Source organism: Petromyzon marinus, chromosome 3, assembly GCF_048934315.1.
Source record: "Petromyzon marinus isolate PM22_M1 ecotype Great Lakes invasive population chromosome 3, UKy_Petmar_22M1.pri1.0, whole genome shotgun sequence".
NCBI lineage: Eukaryota > Metazoa > Chordata > Hyperoartia > Petromyzontiformes > Petromyzontidae > Petromyzon > Petromyzon marinus.
The window spans coordinates 20,340,051-20,367,196 of NC_133669.1; the positions used below are offsets into that span (position 1 = coordinate 20,340,051).

The 27,146-nt window shown below is 52.6% G+C and overlaps 1 protein-coding gene across 1 annotated transcript; it reads right to left on the reverse strand.

Annotated features, from left to right (window-relative positions):
- Positions 1–736: 736 nt before the first annotated feature.
- On the reverse strand, positions 737–11,197 carry LOC116956730 (suppressor of cytokine signaling 1-like). The gene is made up of 2 exons (XM_032978508.2): positions 11,102–11,197; positions 737–6,745 (listed from the first exon to the last, which is right to left on the reverse strand). Exon 2 carries the CDS (start codon positions 6,048–6,050, stop codon positions 5,202–5,204), a length of 849 nt encoding a protein of 282 aa, XP_032834399.2. The 5' UTR covers positions 6,051–6,745; positions 11,102–11,197; the 3' UTR covers positions 737–5,201.
- Positions 11,198–27,146: the final 15,949 nt, after the last annotated feature.

Sequence of the window (27,146 nt, forward strand, 5' to 3'; positions counted from 1 at the left end):
CCACTCTGTCTCTCATTGTCTCTAGAGACACAGAGACCACTCTGTCTGTCATTGTCTAGAGACACAGAGACCACTCTGTCTGTTATTGTCTAGAGACACAGAGACCATTCTGTCTGTCATTGTCTCTATAGAAACAGAGACCACTCTGTCTCTCATTGTCTCTAGAGACACAGAGACCACTGTCTGTTATTGTCTAGAGACACAGAGACCACTCTGTCTGTTATTGTCTCTAGAGACACAGAGACCACTCTGTCTGTTATTGTCTCTAGAGACACATAGACCATTCTATCTGTCATTGTCTAGAGACACAGAGACCACTCTGTCTGTTATTGTCTCTAGAGACACAGATACCACTCTGTCTGTTATTGTCTCTAGAGACACAGAGACCACTCTGTCTCTCATTGTCTCTAGAGACACAGAGACCACTCTGTCTCTCATTGTCTCTAGAGACACAGAGACCACTCTGTCTGTTATTGTCTCTAGAGACACAGAGACCACTCTGTCTGTTATTGTCTCTAGAGACACAGAGACCACTCTGTCTGTTATTGTCTCTAGAGACACAGAGACCACTCTGTCTGTCATTGTCTAGAGACACAGAGACCACTCTGTCTGTCATTGTCTCTAGAGACGCAGAGACCACTCTGTCTCTCATTGTCTCTAGAGACACAAAGACCACTCTGTCTCTCATTGTCTAAACTCAATGTCCTGTATAAGAGAGGTCACAATGAAGCAGGTATGATTGTTATAATAAATATTTAATGTGTGCAATTTTCAAAGTTAAAATGTACGATATGACATTATGACTTAATCAATAATATATCACATACACGTACGCACACGCATACTCATCAGTGTGTGCGTGTGTGTGTCTTGTGGATAAATAAACATTAAGTGGCGCTTTTTCTTGAAAAAATACAACGCACGTCACAACACAAATACCTTCCCGGGTATGTATATATATGTGTGCGTGTGTGTTCATAAAATATGCACATGTACATTTGTGTGTACGTTCACGCGTTTGCGGATCTGCGTGCACGTGTTGGCGTGCGTGCATGTGGTCGCAAACCCATGTTGCGAACATGTAATTCGGTCCGTTTGTTTATTTAGATGTACCTGTGTGTGTGTTTGTGACTGTGAGTCTGTCTGTGTGTGCGTGTCATTGTAAATTGAGGTGTGTGTGCGCGCGTGTGTGTATATTTGTGCCGGGCTGTGTGCACCTAGCCTGGCACGAGCGCCGTGGCGGCGTCACCGCCACTTAGTGGCGGACGGCGGTGGTTGTTGGTCTTCAGCTGCGTCTGTGTGCGGTTAATATACACCACGGTTACTTGGTGACAATTAAAATGACGACGAGTAACATCGTTTATTTGGTTAACGTCCGAGCATCCATATTTTCTGCTGCCACAAATTGACGTCTCTTAGGGCAAAACTTTGATTACATTTTTTTTGCATTTCAACATTTTTTTTCCCTTCTGCACTGCAGGTGGTTGTCATGCGAGGTTTTCTATCTGCCCCCGCCATAGGAATGTGGAACTTCCACCGCTGGCTCAGGGCTGTAAACAGGAGATGAGTGTGTGTGAGTAAATATCAAAGTGCCTGGAGAATACCTACTCAGAGAACGGACAAGAGACAAAGATCTCCCGTATAGCTTAATTGGGTGCTCGCTGTTAGCGAGCACCCTATTAAGGCCGGCACGGCACACGTGGAGGCCAAAACCACGCCCGGCCGCCTTTGTCTCCCCAGTGATGATAATATTTACACACCGCACTAGGTACTCATTTAAGGCTGAGTCGACCTAGGGGAGGGCCAGCACAATTTCAAATATTGCCCACTGTTATTGGTCTTGAGCGGGAATGAGGAACTCGGGTGCGCCGGGCTCATAGCGTAGTGCTCTAACCACTGCGTCACCGCTCCCCATAGAAGAGACAAAGATCCCGTACAGCCTTAACAAACTGTTGGGGCAAGTGCTGTTAGCGAGCAGCACACACACAAACACCCACACAAAGACAAAGATCCCCCGTATAGCCTTTCGCAGACTGTTGGGAAAAGTGCTGTTAGCGAGCACCACATGCACACCCACACACACCCGTACACACACACACACACACCCGTACACACACACACACCCAAACACCTACACACACACCTAAACACCTACACACACACACACCCATACACCTACACACACACACACCCATACACCTACACACACACACATACACCTACACACACACACATACACCTACACACACACATACACACACACACACACGTGTTGCCACATTTTACCCCACCGGACGCGACCTGCACCATTCGATGGATCGACCGTCCGACCGTGCCGGACCCATTCACTCCGCTGGGTGGACGGAGGCGGTGGCAGTGGTGGTGGCGGTGGTGGTGGCGGCGGAGATGGAGTCGGTGATTGTGGCGGTGGTTGCGGTGGTGGTGGTGGCAATAGCGGTGGTAGCGGTGGCGGTGGTGGCGGTAGCGGTGGTGCCGGCGGCGGTGGCAGTGGCTCGCGGAGAATTCAAGGAACGTCGTTTAAACCGCCCAGGGTGCCAGGACGTGGAATCGAACCGGCAACCTCTGGATCGCGAGTCACAGTGCGGCGAAAACCATAACACCACTGCTGCAGCCGCCCTATACCGTAACGTAATATATAAACTGTTACACATACATAAATATCCCTGCATATGATGCAGACAACGGAGTCCGAATTTGGCATCGTCGCTATTATATACGTGCGCTTGCATTGTGCTCTCGTAATTCTTGCACCTGAACTGGAATTGGGGGAATTACTTGATGTCAAATAAGAGTTCTGAAGCAGTGACGGCGTACAACCGAAAGCAAACAACCCAACTCGAAAAACCGTAACGAATGCATCGCGCGCGAGTTGCCACGCCCGTCGATGATGTGTCTGCGCTGGCACCGCATGACGCGGAGTTCCCGGGGCTAACAGTTCCATCCCTCGCTCGGTTCCTGGTTCGCTCAAATTCTGTAATGGCTTTCAAAAAACAACAACACACACACTCCGGATCTCCCCAGATTATTTTTTTTCTTTCCACAGGTTTGACCCAGGTCACTGCTGCAGATGGCCCAGGTCACTATTGCAGGTGACCCAGGGTCACTGTTGCAGGTGACCCAGGTCACTGTTGCAGGTGACCCAGGTCACTGTTGTAGATGACCCAGATCACTGTTGTAGATGACCCAAGGTCACTGTTGCAGATGACCCAGGTCACTGTTGCAGATGACCCAGGTCACTGTTGCAGATAGCCCAGGTCACTGTTGCATATGACCCAGGTCACTGTTGCAGATGACCCAGGTCACTGTTGCAGATAGCCCAAGTCACTGTTGTAGATGACCCAGGTCACTGTTGCTGGTGACCCAGGTCACTGTTGTAGATAACCCAGGTCACTGTCGCAGGTGACCCAGGTCACTGTCGTAGATGACCCAGGTCACTGTTGTAGATGACCCAGGTCACTGTTGTAGATAACCCAGGTCACTGTTGTAGATAACCCAGCTCACTGTTGCAGATGGCCCAGGTCACTGTTGCAGATGGCCCAGGTCACTGTTGTAGATGACCCAGGTCACTGTTGCAGGTGACCTAAGATCACTGTTGTAGATGACCCAGGTCACTGTTGTAGATGACCCAGGTCACTGTTGTAGATGACCCAAGGTCACTGTTGCAGATGGCCCAGGTCACTGTTGCAGATAACCCAGGTTACTGTTGCAGATGACCCAGGTCACTGTTGTAGTTGACCCAAGGTCACTGTTGCAGATAACCCAGGTCACTGTTGCAGATGACCCAGGTCACTGTTGCAGTTAACCCAGGTCACTGTTGTAGATGACCCAAGGTCACTGTTGCAGATGACCCAGGTCACTGTTGTAGATGACCCAAGGTCACTGTTGCAGATGACCCAGGTCACTGTTGTAGATGGCCCAGGTCACTGCTGCAGATGGCCCAGGTCACTGTTGTAGATGGCCCAGGTCACCGCTGCTGATGGCCCAGACCAGGTTACTTCTGGTCATCTCTCCAGCCCGCTCTCACAAGTCTAATGAAATCAATGTTCAACTCTGTTATCTGTACTCCACGTTCAAGAGCAGAGTCAACTACACATATGGCTGCAGAGCCTGAGTTTGACTACTGGTCAAGGTGCCTGAGGAGTGTTTGGGTTTGACTTCATGCCTAGCCACGTGCAATGTTTTTGACTCTGGGCGGAAACATACATGGGTTCGATTCCCAGTTGAGGTGCAGATTGTGAGTTTGGCTCAAGGTCTGGATCTGCGCACGGTGCACAAAAAGTCCAGATGCAGAACGCAGTACGGATGCAGCAGTGTGAGTTCGAATCCAGATCCAAAGTCCCGATCCACATCTGGCTTTTGTGGACAGCAGCATGAATTAGAATCCTGATCCAGCGTCCTAATGAGGATCCGTGTCTTGGGAGCAGCAGCGTGAATTCCAATCCAGATCACTCACCAGAGCTGGGTCTCGAACGCAGCAGCGTGAATTCGAATCCAGATCCAGTGTCCCTATGCGGATCCGGGATCTTGGGTGCAGTAGCGTGAATTTGAATCCAAATCCAGGTCATTAACCAATTCCGGGTCTTGAATGCAGCAGCGCAAATTCAAATTCAGATTCTGAGTTCTTAGCCGCAATTCGGGTCTTGGATGCAGCAGCGTGCGGCTTCGATTGTCAGCGGACTTCCGGCGGCCGCAAATCCCAAGATGCGATCCTCGAGTTCAGAGGCCAACTCCGGGTCTTGTTTTCCGACTCCTCTGGGGGCGGGGAGAGGCAGCGCCACTTCCACCGTGGGTGAGGTGTGGGGTGGCGTAACGGCCAGCACGCCGCGCTACGAACCCGGCTACGACCCGAGTTCGATTCCTCGCTCACGGCCACCAACACCGGTGACGACTATCTGCACCGGGGCCTGGGCCTCCTCCCTCAAATGAGCACCCGGTGCGATGTGGGTAAAAAAACGTCGCCACTGCGGGGGACGACGGCGGCCGGGCGTGGTGCTGGCCACCCACCAGCCCGTCGTGTGCCACGGTGCCGGTGGCCTTCATTCGGCGTCTGTTAATAGGATACGCGGGGGATCTTTGTCTTTGGGGTGTGGATGGGTACCTCCGGGGGGACAGCCGCCACCCGCCCCATCCTATCGTGCCCCGTCAACCCCCCCACCCCCCTCCGCCACCGCGGGTCCGGCTCACACCTGCGAGGGGTAGCTCTCGAGGAAGTCCCGGAGCGGCGCGGGCAGCGGCAGCTCGGCGAGGCGCTCGCCGGGCACGGCGCGGTGGATGGCGCGGCGGCACGCGTGCTGCATGGACGGCGGCGCCCCGGCGTGGCGGGGCAGCGGGCGAGACAGCAGCAGCGGCAGGCGCGTGCCGTCGTCGTGCGTCACGCAGTAGCGCGGCCCGGCCGGCGTCCCGTCGCGGCGGCGGTGCCGGCAGTCGCCGCCGCCGCCGCCGGCCCGGTCGAGCCGGCGCGACTCGCCCATGTAGTGCTCGATGAGCTCCATGAGGCTGCCGAAGTGCGGGGCCGAGTGCGCCGCCTCCTGCGCCGTGTCGAGGGCGAAGGTGCCGGCGCGGAACTGGACGCGCACGCTGGTGGGGCCCCGCTCCGTCACGGCGCTCAGCGAGAAGAAGTGGCCGCCGTGGCGGCTGTCGCGCACCAGGAAGGTGCCCACCGGCTTGCCGAGCAGCGCCGCGGCCGCCTCGGTGCTGGACAGGTGGCCCCAGTAGAAGCCGCTCTCCTCCAGCATGCGGTGGCTCCGCTGCACCGCGCAAAAGTCCTCCAGGCACGGGAAGGTGTGGAAGTGAGTCCGCACCCCGCCGCCGCCGCCGTCGCCGCCGCCGCCGGCGCCGCCGCCGCCGCCGGCGCCGCCGCGGTCGCCGCGGCCGTTGCCGACGTTACCATTGCCGTTGGCGACGCCGCCGTTCCCCACCGGCGCCTCCCCCCCCCGCCGCCGCCGGTCGCGCTTCAACTTTTCGGGTTCGGCGCCGGTGGCGGCGGTGGCCCCGGTGGCGGTCGCCGGCCGCCCCGCGAACGGCGCCATCGGCTGCGGCGCTGCCGCCGGCCGCGGTGGCGGCGACGGCGGGTGTGGCGATGGCTGCCGTGGCGGCGGTCGCGGCGGCGGCCGTGGCGGCAGTGACGGTGACGATGGTGGCGGTGATGGCGATGATGGTGGCGATGTGTGCGATGCTGGCGCAGCGAGCCACGCACCGCTGCCACATGGTGATGTCTGCCGAGGATTGCTGCTGCTGCTGCTGCAGTTGAAGCTGTTAATCTTGGTGCTGCTGCTACTGCAGCAGTTGCTGTCGTGGCTGCTGTTGCTGCTGGTGCTGCTGTTGCTGCTACTGTTGCTGCTGTTGCTGCTGCTGTTGCCGCTGTTGCTGCTGCTGCCGCCGCTGCTGCTGTTACAGCTGTTAATCTTGGTGCTGCTGCAGCAGTTGCTGTTGTGGCTGCTGTTGCTGCTGGTGCTGCTGTTGCTGCTACTGTTGCTGCTGTTGCTGCTGCTGTTGCCGCTGTTGCTGCTGCTGCCGCCGCTGCTGCTGTTGCAGCTGTTAATCTTGGTGCTGCTGCAGCAGTTGCAGTCGTGGCCGCTGTTGCTGCTGCTGCTGTGGCTGCTGCTGCTACTGTTGCCGCTGTTGGTGCTGCTGTACCCTGGCAGGAGGACGGGTGGTGCTGGCTGGAGCGGCGCTAGCAGCTCCAGCCCTGAGGTCGATGGTTCCGGGTCAGGGTCAGAGGTCCCTGGAGAGAACAATTACAATCATTATGATCATTGTAATTGTGCAGTAGAGTTGGTATCGACGCAGGGCGATTGGCACGCGCAGTCTCCAGAAGTGCCAGTGGGGGGGTTGTGGGGTGGGATGTTTCCCGGTAACAAACGGCACACTGTTGAAGGTGTGTGGGGGACAGGACTCATGGCCACGGCGAGAGTCAACGTTCAGGAGGGGTGCGGCTGGGAACATTCCGTAGGTGTGCGGGCGGGAACGCTCTTGTAGGGGTGCGGGCAGAAATGAACATCACTATTAAAGTTTGGGTGTCAACAGGCGATGAGTGGGGGCAGTGTCATGGATGGTGTGTGGGATAGGGCTCGTGGCCATGACGAGAGTGTGAACGTTCAGATTTACCGATAGTGCTCAGGGTTTGGATGAGGGTCAAGGTTGAGGGGTTACATGATAGTGTTTGGGTGAAGGTCTGCATTCCGCTGAATGTTAGGGGATTATCGATAGCGCAAGAGGGATTCGTATGTTGTTGTTCTTCGATTCTGCGTGGGTTTCCTCCGAGTTATCATCTCTATAAAACAAACCGTGCAATTTCACTGGGTATTGACCAAACAGAGATCAAAATGCTTAATAAATTTAACTGCAAATCACTGAAATAATATTTTTTTATTTTACTAGGTAACGCCTACTGAGCTTATATAGTTATTTTTAAGAAGCGACCTGGCCTAAAAAATGTTTTTATTTCAACGAAGTGGCTTATCATCACGTGTAAACATTTTTTAGCATGATGTTGATTCTAAATGTGGAGGTAAAGTCCGGAGCATCCGGAGAAAAATAATCCACGCGACCACGGGGAGAGAGAGACACACAAACTCCAAATATGCAGCAGCAGGCGTCAGAGGTCGAACCCACGACCTCCTGTATACCCGGCGAGGTGGTTAACATCTCATTACCGTGACGCACTCGATTGGCAAAGTACACACACACACAGCAGCAGCATCATCACCCCCTACTGAGCAAACTCGGCAGAACCCTCCTTGAGACGCGGTATTTCTCGGAGGTCATTTAGACCGCATTGTAAAGTTTGTTTGGATGTTACGATTGGTAGGTTTTGTTTTCGTTATAAACTGCCCAAACGTATTTTTTTTCTTTTAAATCAGGTAAGGCTCTTATGCTCAGAAGTGACCTGCCCATCGCAAATGAGAGCTCAACGAAGTGGCTCATCACCACGTGGAACTTTCTATCTGCCCAAAATACGGCTCGAAATCGGAGGGGACCCGGCACCCCGGAAGGCAAATCCACGCTGTGAACAGAGAGGCAGAAAAAACAATCCTCCTCCACGCACGGGAAGGCGAACCCGGGGATATCCCATCCCCTTCTCGCTGGTGGGCGAGCGATCGTGGGGAGCGGTGCAGCGGTCAGCGCGCTGCCCTACGAACCCGGCGAGTTACCGAGTTAAGATTCCCGCTCACGGCCAACACCGGTGACGAGTATCCCACACTGCCCTGACTCGTTCGGCACGGTTCGTAAGGGTCTGTGGCAGTGCAACTCGCCTACACCACGTCACTGACACAAAGACAAAGGTCCCCCGGACAGCCTTTACGGACTGTTGGGGGCGAGCGCTGTTAGCGAGTAGCAACCTATGAAGGCCGGCACGGCGCACGAGGGGGTGGGTGGCCAGCACCAAGCCCGGCCGCCTTTGTCTCCCCAGCGGCGATGTTTACTACACACTGCACCATTTTGAGGCTGAGTCGACCTAGGGGAGTCCCAGGGCCGGTGCAGATAATCGTCACCGGTGTTGCTGGCCGTGAGCGGGAATCGAACTTGGGTCGCCGGGTTCGTAGCGCAGCGCGCTGACCGCTACACCACCGCTCCCCCCTCGCTCGTACAGAGACACTCTCTCGTACACGCGGCCTCTCTTGAGCTTTAACGAAAACTCCAACAGGATCACCACCATCACTACCATCACAATCACGACCATCACCACTATCACCATCACTCCCATCACAATCACGACCATCACTACCATTACTACCATCGCTCTCATCACTATCACTACTATCACCACCACCACAATCACCATCACTCGGGAAGGCGTCTCCCCGCTACGTGGCCTCCGTTGATTAGAAACACCATCGAGAAAGAGAAGGATGAACCACACAGGGTCTGTGCCGTGTGAAATCATTCACCCCCACCTCGAACTCCACTGTGGAACTCTGAACGTCTCCCACCTCACTCTCCCCCCTCACTCTCCCCTCACTCTCTCCCCTCACTCCCCCCTCACTCTCCACTTACTCTCCCCCCTCACTCTCCCAACTCTCTCCCCTCACTCTCCACTCACTCTCCCCCCTCTCACTCACCCCTCTCTCTCCCCCCTCTCTCCCCCTTCACTCACCCCTCACTCACCCCTCACTCTCCCAACTCTCTCCCCCCTCTCTCCCCCCTCACTCTCCCCTCTCACTCTCCCCCCTCACTCTCCCAACTCTCTCCCCCCTCTCACTCTCCCCTCTCCCCCCTCTCACTCTCCCCTCTCCCCCCTCACTCCTCACTCTCTCCCCTCACTCTCCCCCCTCACTCTCCCAACTCTCTCCCCCCTCACTCCTCACTCTCTCCCCTCACTCTCCCATCTCTCACTCTCCCACCTCTCCCCCTCACTCCCCCCTCACTCCTCACTCTCCCCCCTCACTCCCCCCCTCACTCTCTCCCCTCACTCTCCCTCACTCCCATCTCTCACTCTGCCCCCTCACTCTCCCATCTCTCTCCCCTCTCACACTCTCCCCTCTCTCCCCTCTCCACCCTCACTCCCCCCTCACTCCCTCACTCCCCCCTCACTCTCCCCTCACTATCTCCCTTCACTCTCCCATCTCTCACTCTCCCCCCTCACTCCTCACTCCCCCCCTCACTATCTCCCTTCACTCTCCCATCTCTCACTCTCCCCCCACACTCCTCACTCCCCCCCCCCTCACTCTCCCCTCACTATCTCCCTTCACTCTCCCATCTCTCACTCTCCCCCCTCACTCTCCCCCATCACTCTCTCCCCTCACTCCTCACTCCCCCCCCTCACTCCCATCACTCTCCCCCCCCCCCTCACTCTCCCCTCACTATCTCCCTTCACTCTCCCATCTCTCACTCTCCCATCACTCCCCCCCCCTCACTCTCCCCTCACTATCTCCCTTCACTCTCCCATCTCTCACTCTCCCCCCTCACTCCTCACTCCCGCCCTCACTCTCCCCTCACTATCTCCCTTCACTCTCCCATCTCTCACTCTCCCCCCACACTCCTCACTCCCCCCCCCCCTCACTCTCCCCTCACTATCTCCCTTCACTCTCCCATCTCTCACTCTCCCATCACTCCCCCCCCCCCCTCACTCTCCCCTCACTATCTCCCTTCACTCTCCCATCTCTCACTCTCCCCCCTCACTCCTCACTCCCCGCCCTCACTCTCCCCTCACTATCTCCCTTCACTCTCCCATCTCTCACTCTCCCCCCACACTCCTCACCCCCCCCCCTCACTCTCCCCTCACTATCTCCCTTCACTCTCCCATCTCTCACTCTCCCCCCTCACTCTCCCCCATCACTCTCTCCCCTCACTCCTCACTCCCCCCCTCACTCTCCCATCACTCTCCCCCCCCTCACTCTCCCCTCACTATCTCCCTTCACTCTCCCATCTCTCACTCTCCCATCACTCCCCCCCCCTCACTCTCCCCTCACTATCTCCCTTCACTCTCCCATCTCTCACTCTCCCCCCTCACTCCTCACTCCCCGCCCTCACTCTCCCCTCACTATCTCCCTTCACTCTCCCATCTCTCACTCTCCCCCCACACTCCTCACTCCCCCCCCCCCTCACTCTCCCCTCACTATCTCCCTTCACTCTCCCATCTCTCACTCTCCCATCACTCCCCCCCCCCTCACTCTCCCCTCACTATCTCCCTTCACTCTCCCATCTCTCACTCTCCCCCCTCACTCCTCACTCCCCGCCCTCACTCTCCCCTCACTATCTCCCTTCACTCTCCCATCTCTCACTCTCCCCCCACACTCCTCACTCCCCCCCCCCCCTCACTCTCCCCTCACTATCTCCCTTCACTCTCCCATCTCTCACTCTCCCATCACTCCCCCCCCCCTCACTCTCCCCTCACTATCTCCCTTCACTCTCCCATCTCTCACTCTCCCCCCTCACTCCTCACTCCCCGCCCTCACTCTCCCCTCACTATCTCCCTTCACTCTCCCATCTCTCACTCTCCCCCCACACTCCTCACACCCCCCCCCTCACTCTCCCCTCACTATCTCCCTTCACTCTCCCATCTCTCACTCTCCCCCCTCACTCTCCCATCACTCTCCCCTCACTCCTCACTCTCCCCTCACTCTCCCCCCTCTCTCACCTTTCTCGCTCGCCGCCACCGCCGCCGCCCGCTCCCCCCGGGCTCTCCCCGTCTCCTCACGGACCCCGGCTCCTCTCCCGGCCCCCGGGCCCCGTGGGGGTCCCGGGCGCAGGGCCCGTGGGGGTCCCGGGGCCCATGTCCCTCGCTCCCCCGCCTCCTCCTCGTCCACCTCCTCCTCGTCGTCGTCTCCTCTTCCACCACCACCTCCTCCTCCTCCTCTGCCCTCCTCGTCCCCCGCTCTCCCGTGCTCCCCCACAGCCAAGCCTGCGGATCTCCCTCGGGCCGCATGGAGTGAGGAGGTGGGAGCTGGCTGTGCGTGGGGCTGCGGTGCGAAGTTGTGTCCGTGTGGGGTGTTCGTGTGAGTTGTGTCCGTGTGGTGTCTGTGGTGTGTGTGTGTGGTGTGTGTGTGTGGTGTGTGTGGGGTGTTCGTGTGAGTTGTGTGTGTGTGTGGTGTGTGAGTTGTGTCCGTGTGGGGTGTTCGTGTGAGTTGTGTCCGTGTGGGGTGTGAGTTGTGTGTGTTGTGTGGTGTGTGAGTTGTGTCCGTGTGGGGTGTTCGTGTGAGTTGTGTGTGTGTGTGGTGTCTGTGGTGTGTGTGTGTGGTGTGTGTGTGTGGTGTGTGTGGGGTGTTCGTGTGAGTTGTGTGTGTGTGTGGTGTGTGAGTTGTGTCCGTGTGGGGTGTTCGTGTGAGTTGTGTCCGTGTGGGGTGTTCGTGTGAGTTGTGTCCGTGTGGGGTGTTCGTGTGAGTTGTGTGTGTTGTGTGAGTTGTGTGTGTTGTGTGGTGTGTGAGTTGTGTGTGTTGTGTGAGGTGTGTGGTGTGTGTGGGGTGTTCGTGTGAGTGGGGTGTTCGTGTGAGTTGTGTGGTGTGTGAGTTGTGTGGTGTGTGAGTTGTGTGGTGTGTGAGTTGTGTGTGGTGTTCGTGTGAGTTGTGTGTGTGTGGTGTGTGAGGTGTGTGAGTTGTGTGTGTGTGTGGTGTGTGAGTTGTGTGTGTGTGTGAGTTGTGTGTGTGCGGGGTGTTTGTGTGAGTTGTGTGTGAGTTGTGTGTGAGTTGCGTGTGGTGTGTGTGAGTTGTGTGCGTTGTGTGTGTGGGGTGTGTGTGTGTGAGTTGCGTGTGTGATGCTTGTGTAGTGTGTGAGTTGCGTGCGAGTTATGTCCGTGTGGGGAGTTCGCGTGAGTGGTTTGTGAGTTGTGTTTGTTTTGTGTAAATGTGGAGTGTGTACGTGTGGTCTGTATTGTTTTGGTGAACACGATACGTATCAACTGTAGCGTGCGTATTGCCTGTCTTTATTCACGTATCTATGTCTGTGTATTGTACGACTGTGCGTCTGTGTGCGCGTGCTGTGTGTGTGTGCGCGTGCTGTGTGTGTACGCGTGCTGTGTGTGTACGCGTGCTGTGTGTGTGTGCACGCGTGCTGTGTGTGTGTACACGCGTGCTGTGTGTGTGTGCACGCGTGCTGTGTGTGTGTACGCGTGCTGTGTGTGTACGCGTGCTGTGTGTGTGTACGCGTGCTGTGTGTGTGTACGCCAACACCCTCGCTGTAACTCTGAGAGTCAACTACAGAGCTCCATCCTTCTCGCCCGCTCTCCCCTTCTCTCCCGGCACCAGTCACTCTCTCATCGCCTCCTCTGTCAACACCTGGGCGCTCAGGTGAGGAAGGCTGACGGGGTGAGGAGGGTGAGGAGGGTGATGAGGACAATGTGAGATCTGAGCGAGACGGGAAGCAATGTCGCTCGAGTGAGCGGCGCTCCGAGCTCATAAAGCGACTCCCCCACCCCCGCCTCTCGCTCTCTCTCGCTCTCCACTCCACCCCTCCACCGCTCTCCACCCCTCTCTCCATTCCCTCGTGCCGCTTGATCCGCCCATTGAATGACGCTCTCCACCGCACTCTCTCTCTCACACACACTCTCTCTCTCTCTCACACACACACTCTCACACACACACACTCTCACACACACACACTCTCTCTCTCTCTCACACACACACTCTCACACACACACACTCTCACACACACTCACACACACTCTCTCTCTCTCACACACACACTCTCTCTCTCACACACACACTCTCTCTCTCACTCACACTCTCTCACTCACACTCTCTCACTCACACTCTCTCACTCACACTCTCTCACTCACACTCTCTCACTCACACTCTCTCACTCACACTCTCTCACTCACACTCTCTCACTCACACTCTCTCACTCACACTCTCTCACTCACACTCTCTCACTCACACTCTCTCACACACACAAAGATAGACAAAGATCCCCCATATAGCCTTAACAGACTGTAGGGGCAAGTGCTGTTAGCGAGCAATGTTTACACACCGCACCAGGTACTCATTTGAGGCTGAGTCGACCTAGTGGAGGCCCGGGACCGGTTCAGATAATCGTCACTGGGTGTTGGCCGTGAGCGGGAATCGAACCCGGGTCGCCAGGTTCATAGCGCAGCGTAGCGCTAACCGCTACACTACCGCTCCCCTGGCTACGGCGACTCCGGCAAGCTGCTGAAGCTCCGAGGCTGCAGGAACGTGCCCCTGAAGAGTGCCCCGAACAAAGCGCTCTACACGTGGCTGTGTCAAGGCGCTGCATTCCTGGGACCTGCCCGACCTACCGGACACAAAATTGAGAGACCATTTATCTCCCCTCATTGCGGCCGCCCCCCAGTGGAAACAAATGTACAAAGTCTCCCGTAGCCAAACGCTGCGGTGACCTCCAGTGGAGGTTGGCGAACTGCACGTTGCCATCGGCCGTGTGGCTCAGTCGAATCTCGCCGGGGGTAAGAGACTTGGTGCATTTCCTGCGGTGCCAGGGAGGATCTGCCCCACCAGTACTTACGCTGCCAGCGGCTCAAACCAATGTTCCGCCTTTTGGGGGACATCTTCAGGAAACTGGGGGTGACCTTCTGCAACAGCAGCTTCGTATATGGGGTGGTGGCTTACCTGGCTAACAAGCGCCATGACCTCGCCAACTTCGCCTGTGCTCAGGCTTTGATGGCGGTGTACAGAACGAGATAAAAGTTGCTGGAAGGTGACACTGATGGCTGCTCTGTGCTGCTTCCAGTGTTCAGGGGCCTGCTCAAGGCGCGGCTCCGGCTGGAGCACGCCACGTACCACACACACGTGTCGGTGTTGTGCAGCGCGTCTTCTTAGAACGCTGGGGAGCCGGACAAGCCCCTCTCTGTACCAGCGTGAACGGCAGACTCCTTGTCACCTTCTGAAGCGCTCGCTCGTCGCCGTGGCGTTCGCGATGACCAGCACCACCACCACCACGTGACTTTTCTTTCGTGTTGCGCGCGGTGCATTTAGCGCCACAGCGCGTGGATTTATAGCGTTTGTTTTTTGTTTGCTGATGACTTTGTGTATTTCATATCGGAATCGCCTCCTGTGCTGCTGCTGCTGGCGGCAAAAAAAGTTGTTTAACAGTCAAAAGTATCTCTTTTCCTTCTCGTCAGCATCGTTAACCACCGACTTATTTCACCACTCCTGGCACCACCACCATCGCCATCATCGTCGTCGTCGTCCTCCGCTCCTGTCCACCGTGAACAACAAGAAGAAAAATTGAACACACTCGTCAATGGCCCTTCTTCATGATAGCACATACGCCAATCATTCTCATCATTGTCAACGTTCTATACCGTCTACAATTGCCCCCATTATCACGTGACCATCACCGTCATCAGTGTCTCCCTTCCATCAGCATCACCAGTGTCTCCCTTCCATCACCATCAGTCTCTCATCATCACCATCATCAGTGTCTCCCTTCCATTACCATCAGTCTCGCATCATCACCATCATCAGTGTCTCCCTTCCATCACCATCAGTCTCTCATCATCACCATCATCAGTGTCTCCCTTCCATTACCATCAGTCTCGCATCATCACCATCATCAGTGTCTCCCTTCCATCACCATCAGTCTCTCATCATCACCATCACCAGTGTATCCCTTCCATTACCATCAGTCTCTCATCATCACCATCACCAGTGTCTCCCTCCCATTACCATCAGTCTCTCATCATCACCATCATCAGTGTCTCCCATTACCATCAGTCTCTCATCATCACCATCATCAGTGTCTCCCTTCCATTACCATCAGTCTCTCATCATCTCCCTCCCATCATCGAACTCACACCTCCCAGCAACCATCATTCCTATCACCCCACCCCCTCCCCCCTTCACCCCCACCCCTCCACCCCCCTCGGGGCGCCACTGTTTCCAGGAACCGCGCGGGCTTCTCGGCACTGCGGCGGCGGCGGCGGCGGCCCGGACTCGCAGCGCCACCTCCCGCCCGGGCGTAGCCGGGAAACCACGGGAGGGCGGGGGCCCGAGGGAGGCTTGAGGAGGAGGAGCGGCCACCACCACCACTCCAGACACTTTATAGTCTCGATCCACTGCTGGATGAACCCATTGCTCCCTTACCCTTTCTTCGCTGTGTGGATCACAGGCGCAGGCGTTTTCTCGACGCAGCCACGGTCACCTTTCGCCACCACTCGTGCCACCAACAAAAGACGAATGTTTGCCCTCCATTTGTCCCCCCGTGTAGCCTTCACGGACTGTAGGGGGCAAGCGCTGTTAGTGAGTAGCACCGAATGAAGGCCACTGGCGATGTGGTACAGGAGGAGGGTGGGTGACCAGCACCACGCCCGGTAGCCTTTTGTCTCCCGAGTGGCCATGTCTACACGTCACCACCATCATCATCATCAACCACAACGCCAAACGGCGAACAGTACAAGGGCAATGCAATTATCAAATAATTCATAGCTCGGGTTGAGCAGTTATCGATATATGGGGCTCATTTTTGCCTGTACTATCAAGATGATGAGAAAAAAGGGTCCCGTATAGATATGATAGTTCACTACCCGACAGAGCCAATCAATTAAATGTAACACGTAGTGTGGGCTTTCGCGACCAATACTATGCATAATAAAGTGGTTTTGTTTTTGCGTGGGTTAGATCGCGAAATATCGTGTCGTAAATTCGCCACCACACGACACAGGGTTGTTGGTGGTGGTGGGTTGACGCATTTATATCTACGCGATCGAACCCACACACAAAGCACAACACTTTTTATAACGAACAATCAACTCGAGTTGCCACGTGGGGTGGCAACGGATTTGGCTGCTCAACAAGCGGAAGGAGGAAAAGAGCGAAAATAATTAATTTGACGATTTTTTTAACGCACCATTATTTAACTTTAATTTCTCTGTCGCGTCAACGGGTGAGCGAATCTGTGCTCGTTGTTGAACGAACGGACGAGGGCGAGTGACACGACTGTGATGTGTTGAATGAATCGGGTCTGGTGCTGAATGAATCGGCGCTGAATGAATCTGTGCTCGTTGTTGAACGAACGGACGAGGGCGAGTGACACGACTGTGATGCGTTGAATGAATCGGTTCTGGTGCTGAATGAATCGGCGCTGAATGAATCGGTGCGCGTGTTGAAAGAACGGACGAGGGCGAGTGACACCCCAATGAATAATTGAACGCCCTCTGCTTCCCGTCGTGCCGTGCAGACGCGGAACGGCACCCTCGCCTCGGATTTCCGTAAAACTGAGTCACGAAGAGTTCCACTAAAAATACCGCAGGTAAATTTCGATTTTTTTATTTTATCAATACATTATTTTATTCTCATTCTACGTGACTTTACCGAAAGAACCAAAGAAGATGAAGACCGCAGGTAACCCGCCCCCCTACCCCTCCTCCCCACCCCGGCCCCCCCCCTCCCCCGGCACCCCTCCCCCTCCAACAGCTCCTCCACCCCCCCCCCCCCCCCCCACTTTCATCAACCCACCACCCGGTCCCCCTTATCATTGTCCACCCCCCACCCCCCGTGTCCCTCTGTGTCCAGTGTCTCCATCCCATGGTCGTATCTCTCCCCTGCACCCTCCCCCGTCCTCCGCATCGCCCCCCCCCCACGCTGTACCCAACCTCCGCTCCCATAGAACTCCGTGCGCCCCACCCACCTCTCACCGGTATCATCCTCCACGGTGTCGCCCCCTCTGATTGATAGCGAATTTCTACTTAAAAAAAAACAATTTATTGGAGATGTAAATTGAGTGTTTCTTGGGTAACGCCGTGTTTTACCACTGGCACCTTTTATTTCCTTAATCTTGCACTTTATTTGGGGTTCCTTAATCGGCTAAACATTTTTGAAGAAATGTTTATTTATTTGAAGTTGTATGATTTGTTATCTTCATAATAAAGGTTTTTGGGTTAGATCGCGTAAGTGAAAATGTGGAAAACCTCCACCTATACACCACACGAGTAACGATTTAGCGTTTTGTTCACGTGACAAATCCCTTACTGATTGGCTGTGTCGGGTGGTGGAGGGTTTTGACACAACATTTATACTGACGCGATCTAACCCAAAAACATTTACTATGAATAATATTGGTCGCGAAATCCGACTACGTGTTAAGCTAATTTGTTATCTGTTTTCTTTAGCTGATTTATATTTCTTTGACGTGCTGCGTCTGTCAGGGAAAGGGTGTGCGAGTGTTTTTTTTTCATTGACGAAACCCGACTTAGGAGGCGCTTAGCTCACAGGGTACTTGAAATATAAACTGAACCGAACTGCCTGTCACGTTTCCGATTCCATGTCTGCTGCTGGGCTGATCGTTTTTTGGAACGGGATAGAAGCCGCGGATGAGGTTGCAGTGCGATCATCGTGGCTTCATTTGCCACTGGGGCTACGTAACATTTTTTCCCCAAATTAATTTCTATGTTGACTGGTAGACCCAGGAGCTGAGGCCCTCTAGACAACCACCATGATATCTGTTTTCAATGACAGTGTTTAAATTAACAGTGAGGGTAACGTGGATGTGATTAGGCGAGAGGAGGCCGCGATATACAGGGTGTTTAAAAAGGAGCCAATTTCAAAGCAGGATATTTCACGATGGCAACATGTTACAATTACACGAAAAGTTACAAACGGTGTAATGAGTTATCAAGTTTTACTAACCATTTCATAAATGCTCTATGTGCCCTCCACCTGCTGTACGGACAACATCGAGACGATAGTTGAATTCGTCCTAAACGCCTCTCAAAGTGTCTTCTTCCACTGAAGTCACCGCTGCCGTGATTCTGTGTTTGAGGTCATCCAGATTAGTCGCTAATGGTGGCTCAAAACACGATCTTTGACGTATCCCTACAAGAAAAAGTCGAAGGGTATAATGTTTGGGGATCTTGGGGGCCAAGAGTGTAGCGCCAAGTCTTGGGGTTCCGTGCGACCTATCCAACGTTGAGGCAGTGTTGTCTTGCGAATGACTGAGGCTAGGGGATGTTTGTGCGCTGGGACAGGCATCGATCGGTAATCATTTAAAAATCTATGCCCCGCCCTCTCTATGCCCCGCCCTCTCTATGCCCCGCCCTTTCAAGTGGTAAGAGTAGCATTCATGGGCGGTCCGTGGTTGCAAAGATATAGCGATTTCAAATCGGGTCAATCTTTTTAAAACACCCTGAAGAATAGCCGAGGTGCGACCGTTAGAGACAAATGAAATATTGGGGGAGGGCGGGCGGGCCTGACCGATTGCAGCACCCCGTGGGCTCATAATGTCATTACTGGGTCACTGGGTAGACCGGAGTAGGTGGATGGTACGTGACCACTCGGCACAACCACAGCGATATGTATACTGAATGTGGTGTGCCAGTTGCTAATGGCCTGGTTGAAATTAATTCCACGAGGAATGCGCTAAATCTTCCCCCCCACCACCACCACAGAGTGCGCAGGGGGTAGCTCGTTCACACGGACCAGGCAACGATGGCTCTAATTCACCGATGATTTCTAACGAGGACGAAACAGGTTTGTTATGCTGTTGTTTCATTGTTCCGCTGTCTCGTTAAAATAACGCGGCCAACGATTGTGGGGATCTTGAGTTGGTGGTCTAAGCAAGGCTGCAACGTGCCGCACGGCCTTCCGGGAAATACGGAATTTCAGCAAAAGAGTGTTTGGCTTAATACGAGCAAGACTCTGGACCGGTTTCGTCATTCAGTATCTCATCAGCAGTCAGGCTCGCTTACTCCAACTCTGGTGAAGTGCCAGGTGTGTCTAGGCAAGGTCTGGTTTCATCATTCAGTGTCTCATCAGCAGTCAGGCTCGCTTACTCCAACTCTGGTGAGCTGCCTGGTGTGTCTAGGCAAGGTCTGGTTTCGTCATTCAGTATCTCATCAGCAGTCAGGCTCGCTTACTCCAACTCTGGTGAAGTGCCAGGTGTGTCTAGGCAAGGTCTGGTTTCGACATTCAGTGTCTCATCAGCAGTCAGGCTCGCTTACTCCAAATCTGGTGAAGTGCCAGGTGTGTCTAGGCAAGGTCTGGTTTCGACATTCAGTGTCTCATCAGCAGTCAGGCTCGCTTACTCCAACTCTGGTGAAGTGCCAGGTGTGTCTAGGCAAGGTCTGGTTTCGACATTCAGTGTCTCATCAGCAGTCAGGCTCGCATACTCCAACTCTGGTGAACTGCCAGGTGTTTACAGGAAAAGGCCCTCCCTATCTGATTGTAGATATACGGGTCCGAGGTCAACGCAAGCAACTGCGGTGCACAGTAAAACTTCATCAGCACCTCAGTTGCCCTAAAACTCGTGGTCTGCATTCAGAGCCCCGTCGCCTCTCCCGGTTATAAACTGAACACAGCTGACGCCGTACAGCACCGCTTATCCACCCATTATACAGTGAGGGAAATCAATATTCCACCCCTCTGCAAAACATGACTTAGTACTTGGTGGCAAAACCCTTGTTGGCAATCACAGAGGTCAGACGTTTTTTGTAGTTTGCTACCAGGTTTGCACACATCTCAGGAGGGATTTTGTCCCACTCCTCTTTGCAGATCTTCTCCACGTCATTAAGGTTTCGAGGCTGATGTTTGGCAACTTGAACCTTCAGCTCCCTCCACAGATTTTCTATGGGATTAAGGTCTGGAGACTGGCTAGGCCACTCCAGGACCTTAATGTGCTTCTTCTTGAGCCACTCCTTTGTTGCCTTGGCCGTGTGTTTTGGGTCATTGTCATGCTGGAAAACCCATCCACGACCCATTTTCAATGCCCTGGCTGAGGGAAGGAGGTTCTCACCCAAGATTTGATGGTACATGGCCCCGTCCATCGTCCCTTTGATGCGGTGAAGTTGTCCTGTCCCCTTAGCAGAAAAACACCCCCAAAGCATAATGTTTCCACCTCCATGTTTGACGGTGGGGATGGTGTTCTTGGGGTCATAGGCAGCATTCCTCCTCCTCCAAACACGGCAAGTTGAGTTGATGCCAAAGAGCTCCATTTTGGTCTCATCTGACCACAACATTTTTGTTGTCCTCTGAATCATTCAGATGTTCAATGGCAAACTTCAGATGGGCATGTATATGTGCTTTCTTGAGCAGGGGGACCTTGCGGGCGCTGCAGGATTTCAGTCCTTCACGGCGTAGTGTGTTACCAATTGTTTTCTTGGTGACTATGGTCCCAGCTGCCTTGAGATCATTGACAAGATCGTTCCGTGTAATTCTGGGCTGATTCCTCACCGTTCTCATGATCATTGCAACTCCACGAGGTGAGATCTTGCATGGAGCCCCAGGCCGAGGGAGATTTACAGTCCTTTTGTGTTTCTTCCATTTGCGAATAATCGCACCAACTGTTGTCACCTTCTCACCAAGCTGCTTGGCAATGGTCTTGTAGCCCATTCCAGCCTTGTGTAGGTCTACAATCTTATCCCTGACATCCTCGGAGAGCTCTTTGGTCTTGGCCATGGTGGAGAGTTTGGAATCTGATTGATTGATTGCTTCTTTGGACAGGTGTCTTTTATACAGGTAACAAACTGATATTAGGAGCACTCCCTTTAAGAGTGTGCTCCTAATCTCAGCTCGTTACCTATTTAAAAGACACCTGCGAGCCAGAAATCTGTCTGATTGAGAGGGGGTCAAATACTTATTTCCCTCATTAAAATGCAAATCAATTTATAAAATTTTTGACATGCGTTTTTCTGGATTTTCTTGTTGTTATTCTGTCTCTCACTGTTCAAATGAACCTACCATTAAAATTATAAACTGATAATTTCTTTGTCAGTGGGCAAACGTACAAAATCAGCAGGGGATCAAATACTTTTTTCCCTCACTGTAGCTCGACTTGACACTATCATTCTCCACCTCTCTGACCTCTCTCTCTGTGTGTGTTGTAAAGAAGAGGTGAGGTTTTTGCCTGTTCTATTTATTGTATATTCTTTGGGTATTTCGGTAAAGTCACGTAGATAGGCTACAATTAATAAAAAATCTAATTTACCAAAATCTACGACGTTTCGATCACAACACAAAGCGATCGTCATCAGGAGGACGATGATGACAATCGCTTGTGTTGTAATCGAAACGTCGTAGTTTTATTTTATTTGTATTAACTTGAATCTATCCACGTGACTTTACCGAATGACCCAAAGAATATGAATTCCTGCAGTCGCAAAAGTTTTAAGTCAAGATTTATATATATGTTTTTTTTTTATTTTGAAAGCCACACGATGTTGTTGACGCATGCGCCGTTGTTGTTGTTGTTTGTTAATCTTAATGTATTTACAGTCACGTTGCTGACCCAGGCCACCCTTGCGGATGGGCAACTGTGAAAATAAAGAGCTTCATAGCTCATCGGATTTATCCAGGATAGCTAAAGCATCTTATTCTGAGGTCCTGTCCTGCTCTCTCTCTCTGTCTCTGTCTCCGTCTCTTAAGTCATCTCCTGGTTAATAAACAGAATAAACTAGACACGTCCCCAGGTCAGGGTTGTTCTGGGGTTGAGACTAAAATTTGAGTCATGGTTATAGCCCAGAGGCGGTCGGCAAACAAAATTAACAACAGGAGACATTTTTTTTTTAGAATTCGATAAAAAAACACCCAACACAACTCAATATTTCAAGAGCCGCAATGCCACGTGGTGAGCCTCTCCGCATGCAGCTCCGGTGCCACCAGGTTGCCGAACCCCTTCGTTATTCCTAAGGGTACGTTGAGGATAATTGTTTAATTCGGGGTTAGAGTTCGAGTCTAGGTTGGGGAGGGGGTGAGCGTTTAGACTCGGGCGAGAGTTAGACTTCGGATTGATTGCTTTTGTCATGCTGGTGACCCACAGGCGACTCTTGCCAAAGCTGTCCCTAGGGGTGTGGCGAATCGGGGCGACCGTCCCGGGCCCTGTGCTTTGGACTCCCATGGTGAACTGGACTTCCATGATAAACTGGACTTCCATGGTAAAGTGGACTCCCATGGTGAACTGGACTTCCATGATAAACTGGACTTCCATGGTAAAGTGGACTTCCATGGTGAACTGGACTTCCATGATAAACTGGAATTCCATGGTAAAGTGGACTCCCATGGTGAACTGGACTTCCATGATAAACTGGACTTCCATGGTAAAGTGGACTTCCATGGTGAACTGGACTTCCATGATAAACTGGACTTCCATGGTAAAGTGGACTCCCATGGTGAACTGCACTTCCATGATAAACTGGACTTCCATGGTAAAGTGGACTCCCATGGTGAACTGGACTTCCATGATAAACTGGACTTCCATGGTAAAGTGGACTTCCATGGTGAACTGGACTTCCATGATAAACTGGACTTCCATGGTAAAGTGGACTCCCATGGTGAACTGGACTTCCATGATAAACTGGACTTCCATGGTAAAGTGGACTCCCATGGTGAACTGGACTTCCATGATAAACTGGACTTCCATGGTAAAGTGGACTTCCATGGTGAACTGGACTTCCATGATAAACTGGAATTCCATGGTAAAGTGGACTCCCATGGTGAACTGGACTTCCATGATAAACTGGACTTCCATGGTAAAGTGGACTTCCATGGTGAACTGGACTTCCATGATAAACTGGACTTCCATGGTAAAGTGGACTCCCATGGTGAACTGCACTTCCATGATAAACTGGACTTCCATGGTAAAGTGGACTCCCATGGTGAACTGGACTTCCATGATAAACTGGACTTCCATGGTAAAGTGGACTTCCATGGTGAACTGGACTTCCATGATAAACTGGAATTCCATGGTAAAGTGGACTCCCATGGTGAACTGGACTTCCATGATAAACTGGACTTCCATGGTAAAGTGGACTTCCATGGTGAACTGGACTTCCATGATAAACTGGACTTCCATGGTAAAGTGGACTCCCATGGTGAACTGCACTTCCATGATAAACTGGACTTCCATGGTAAAGTGGACTCCCATGGTGAACTGGACTTCCATGATAAACTGGACTTCCATGGTAAAGTGGACTTCCATGGTGAACTGGACTTCCATGATAAACTGGACTTCCATGGTAAAGTGGACTCCCATGGTGAACTGGACTTCCATGATAAACTGGACTTCCATGGTAAAGTGGACTCCCATGGTGAACTGGACTTCCATGATAAACTGGACTTCCATGGTAAAGTGGACTTCCATGGTGAACTGGACTTCCATGATAAACTGGAATTCCATGGTAAAGTGGACTCCCATGGTGAACTGGACTTCCATGATAAACTGGACTTCCATGGTAAAGTGGACTTCCATGGTGAACTGGACTTCCATGATAAACTGGACTTCCATGGTAAAGTGGACTCCCATGGTGAACTGCACTTCCATGATAAACTGGACTTCCATGGTAAAGTGGACTCCCATGGTGAACTGGACTTCCATGATAAACTGGACTTCCATGGTAAAGTGGATTTCCATGGTGAACTGGACTTCCATGATAAACTGGAATTCCATGGTAAAGTGGACTCCCATGGTGAACTGGACTTCCATGATAAACTGGACTTCCATGGTAAAGTGGACTTCCATGGTGAACTGGACTTCCATGATAAACTGGACTTCCATGGTAAAGTGGACTCCCATGGTGAACTGGACTTCCATGATAAACTGGACTTCCATGGTAAAGTGGACTTCCATGGTGAACTGGACTTCCATGATAAACTGGAATTCCATGGTAAAGTGGACTCCCATGGTGAACTGGACTTCCATGATAAACTGGACTTCCATGGTAAAGTGGACTTCCATGGTGAACTGGACTTCCATGATAAACTGGACTTCCATGGTAAAGTGGACTCCCATGGTGAACTGGACTTCCATGATAAACTGGACTTCCATGGTAAAGTGGACTTCCATGGTGAACTGGACTTCCATGATAAACTGGAATTCCATGGTAAAGTGGACTCCCATGGTGAACTGGACTTCCATGATAAACTGGACTTCCATGGTAAAGTGGACTCCCATGGTGAACTGGACTTCCATGGTAAACTGGACTTCCATATGGTAGACTTCCAGTTTACCATAGAATATGGACTTCCATGGTAAACTGGGTTTAGTTTGAAGACGTTAGGGGGCCCACTGTGGAATCCCCATGGGCCCGCACCACTCCCCCCCTTATTGAGCGCCAGGGTAGCTGAGAGATGTTAATAACCTCGCCTTGTATACATAAGGTCGTGGGTTCGATCTCGACACTGACGCCTGCTGCTGTATATTTTGAGTTTGCGTGTCTCTGTCCTCGTACTCGCGTGGATTTTGCTCCGGGCCCTCCAGGTTTTCCCCTGCACACGTAGATGCAACGCACATTTAGAGTATCTGGCTGCTATAAATTGCCACGTGATAAGCCACTTCGTTGAGCTATCGTTTGGGAAAGGCAGGTCGCTTCTGACAAAAGAGTCATATAGCTCAGTGGGACTATCCTGATTAAAAAAAAAATAGATAGTATAGCAGAGAATTTATCCTGGTCTCTTAAGAGTTCTACCTCCTCCTAATGAACCGGAATCGACCCGAAAGCCGAAACACCATCCAGGGTCAGGGTTGTGTGTGTGGCCACGGTAATCATAACCGTGACGCCAGTGAACGTCGAGACATCCCATCTCGACAGAAAGGCGAGCAGCAGGCCGCCAAACAACGCAGATTCAACAGCACGCGCGCACGCCGAAGTGACAACACAACGTCCTACTTTGTTGATAGCTCTTTCTTGCAGTGCTAGCCGCCACTAACAAAACCACGAAATACAACCGGCTGACTACCTAAGTGAGAGTAGGTGCGTGTACGTGTGTGAACAATTAACCCAATGTCCTTTAAAAAACACACACACACAAAGATTAATCGCGGCACCTATCCTTTTTTTAAAATCTACAATTAAACTGCTTGTTACGTAAAACCGCTACTCACCCTCTTCCCTCCGAATCCAAACCCCTCCACATGCTGGTAGCACGCCTCCCCCTACTCCCAATAGATAATTATCTATAATAGATAATTATCTATAATTAGAATTATCCCTCCAATCATCTCCCCGTCCCCCGCACTCCCTTAGAACAAACCCGTGACCTGCCCCTAGATCAGCACCCAATCAACCCTCCACAGGTATCCACGCCTTCCCGATCACCCACCAGTTCCAGCCAAACAATAGCAATCACCTTCTCTTTATCGCTCCCTATGCACGCACGCGCGCGCGCGCACAGGCGCGCGCCTTCTCCGTCGTGTCGCGTGCGCGTGGCGGCGTTCCGCTGTGGGTGAACCTCTCAGCCTGGTCAGCACCGCCATCTCAAGAAAACATAATGAAAGTGCGCCGCGTGGCCACGTTGTCCGCTCATAGACCGCCGGACTCTAAAGAGTCGAGGACACGTGGCCTCTCACCCTCACCAGCCAAAGGGGCATCGCGGATGTAACCTGCTGCAAGCCTCGTACGGGTTCCACGAAGAAGGGTCATAGCCCGAAACGTCAACATTTACAAAGCGTATATTGTTGTTCTCTTGAGGCCACGTTGACGAGTGTGTCGTGTTATCTTTTTGTTTAATTATTTGCCAATTGTACACCACTGGTAGCAAGCAGCAGCAATATAATTTGTCGTATATGGAGGAGGTACGCTTAGACTTTACACTACGGGTGACCCATTCATTTACGTTCGCTCTTCCTACTATGTTTAATTCGTTGGCATTCCCACGCACCTCCTATTAGCACGGGTGGCAGGCGTACGGTGCGAAAGAAGTTAAACATACGTATGAGAATAGGGTTTTCCCCTTTTTTCTGGCAACAAAACAGGTGATAAGATGTTAAAACACCAAACTGAAACCTTTACAAGGAGTCATGTGTGCATTAACCACAATACTTGTGGTCACAATGCAAACAAAAAAAATACTCAGATAGTATATGCATTGTCTTTGAAACTGATTGGTCCACACCAGAGACAGCTTTCGTGACACGTACGTACATGCTCACAATCATGAAGGACCTTCATGATGTTGGACCTGGCTCGGGTAAAGCTGCGTGGCCGGGAGACAGAGAGACACTTTCTGTTCACTTTGCGGCGCGACAGGGATGCCCTCTGGCTCCTACATTATTTAATGTAGTTTTTCGACCACGTAGTTTGAGAAGCTTTCCATGGCTGTACCAGAGGAATTCCCATCTGGTACAAATATTGTACAAGGGGGGGGGGGGGGGCTGATCGATGCCTTTGCTCATTTCTTTACAGCCGTTTTTTTTCGTGTTGTCCTTTCCCCCGGTTGGCTACCTACGTGTCTAAAGAAGTTCAACGTGAATACATGCACCGACAATGCAGATCTGCAATTGTATAAGGCTCTGCAGTAAATCTTTAAAGCCTTCATACAATGCAATTCAAATACGCACACACCTTGGCGCTGCTTCGGGAGTGTTGCACGCGACGCTGCCATCCGAGTGCTCCCCGCGAGTTTGTGCGCGCCGTGCACACGGACGGTAAAGGGCGCGATCCATCTGTCCGCGTTTACGGGAAACCCACTCACTCATTCACCCACCCACCCACCACTCACTGCATCGCGGCGTGGCTATACAGCACCGTAACGTGCAAGCAGAGGAGCCCCGCGCTCCTCGTGACATCGCGGCAGTAAATATGAAGGCAAAGATCAACTACAAACTACACTGAACAAATGTATCTTTTACTTAAAGCTTTCGTGACTGCAGGAATTCATATTCTTGGGCCTTTCGGTAAAGTCACGTAGATAGGCTGTTGTTTTTTGTTATTTTCTTTAAACCTATCTACGTGACTTTACCGAAAGACCCAGGAATGTGTTATTTCATTTGACCAGATAAGGCCCCACGAA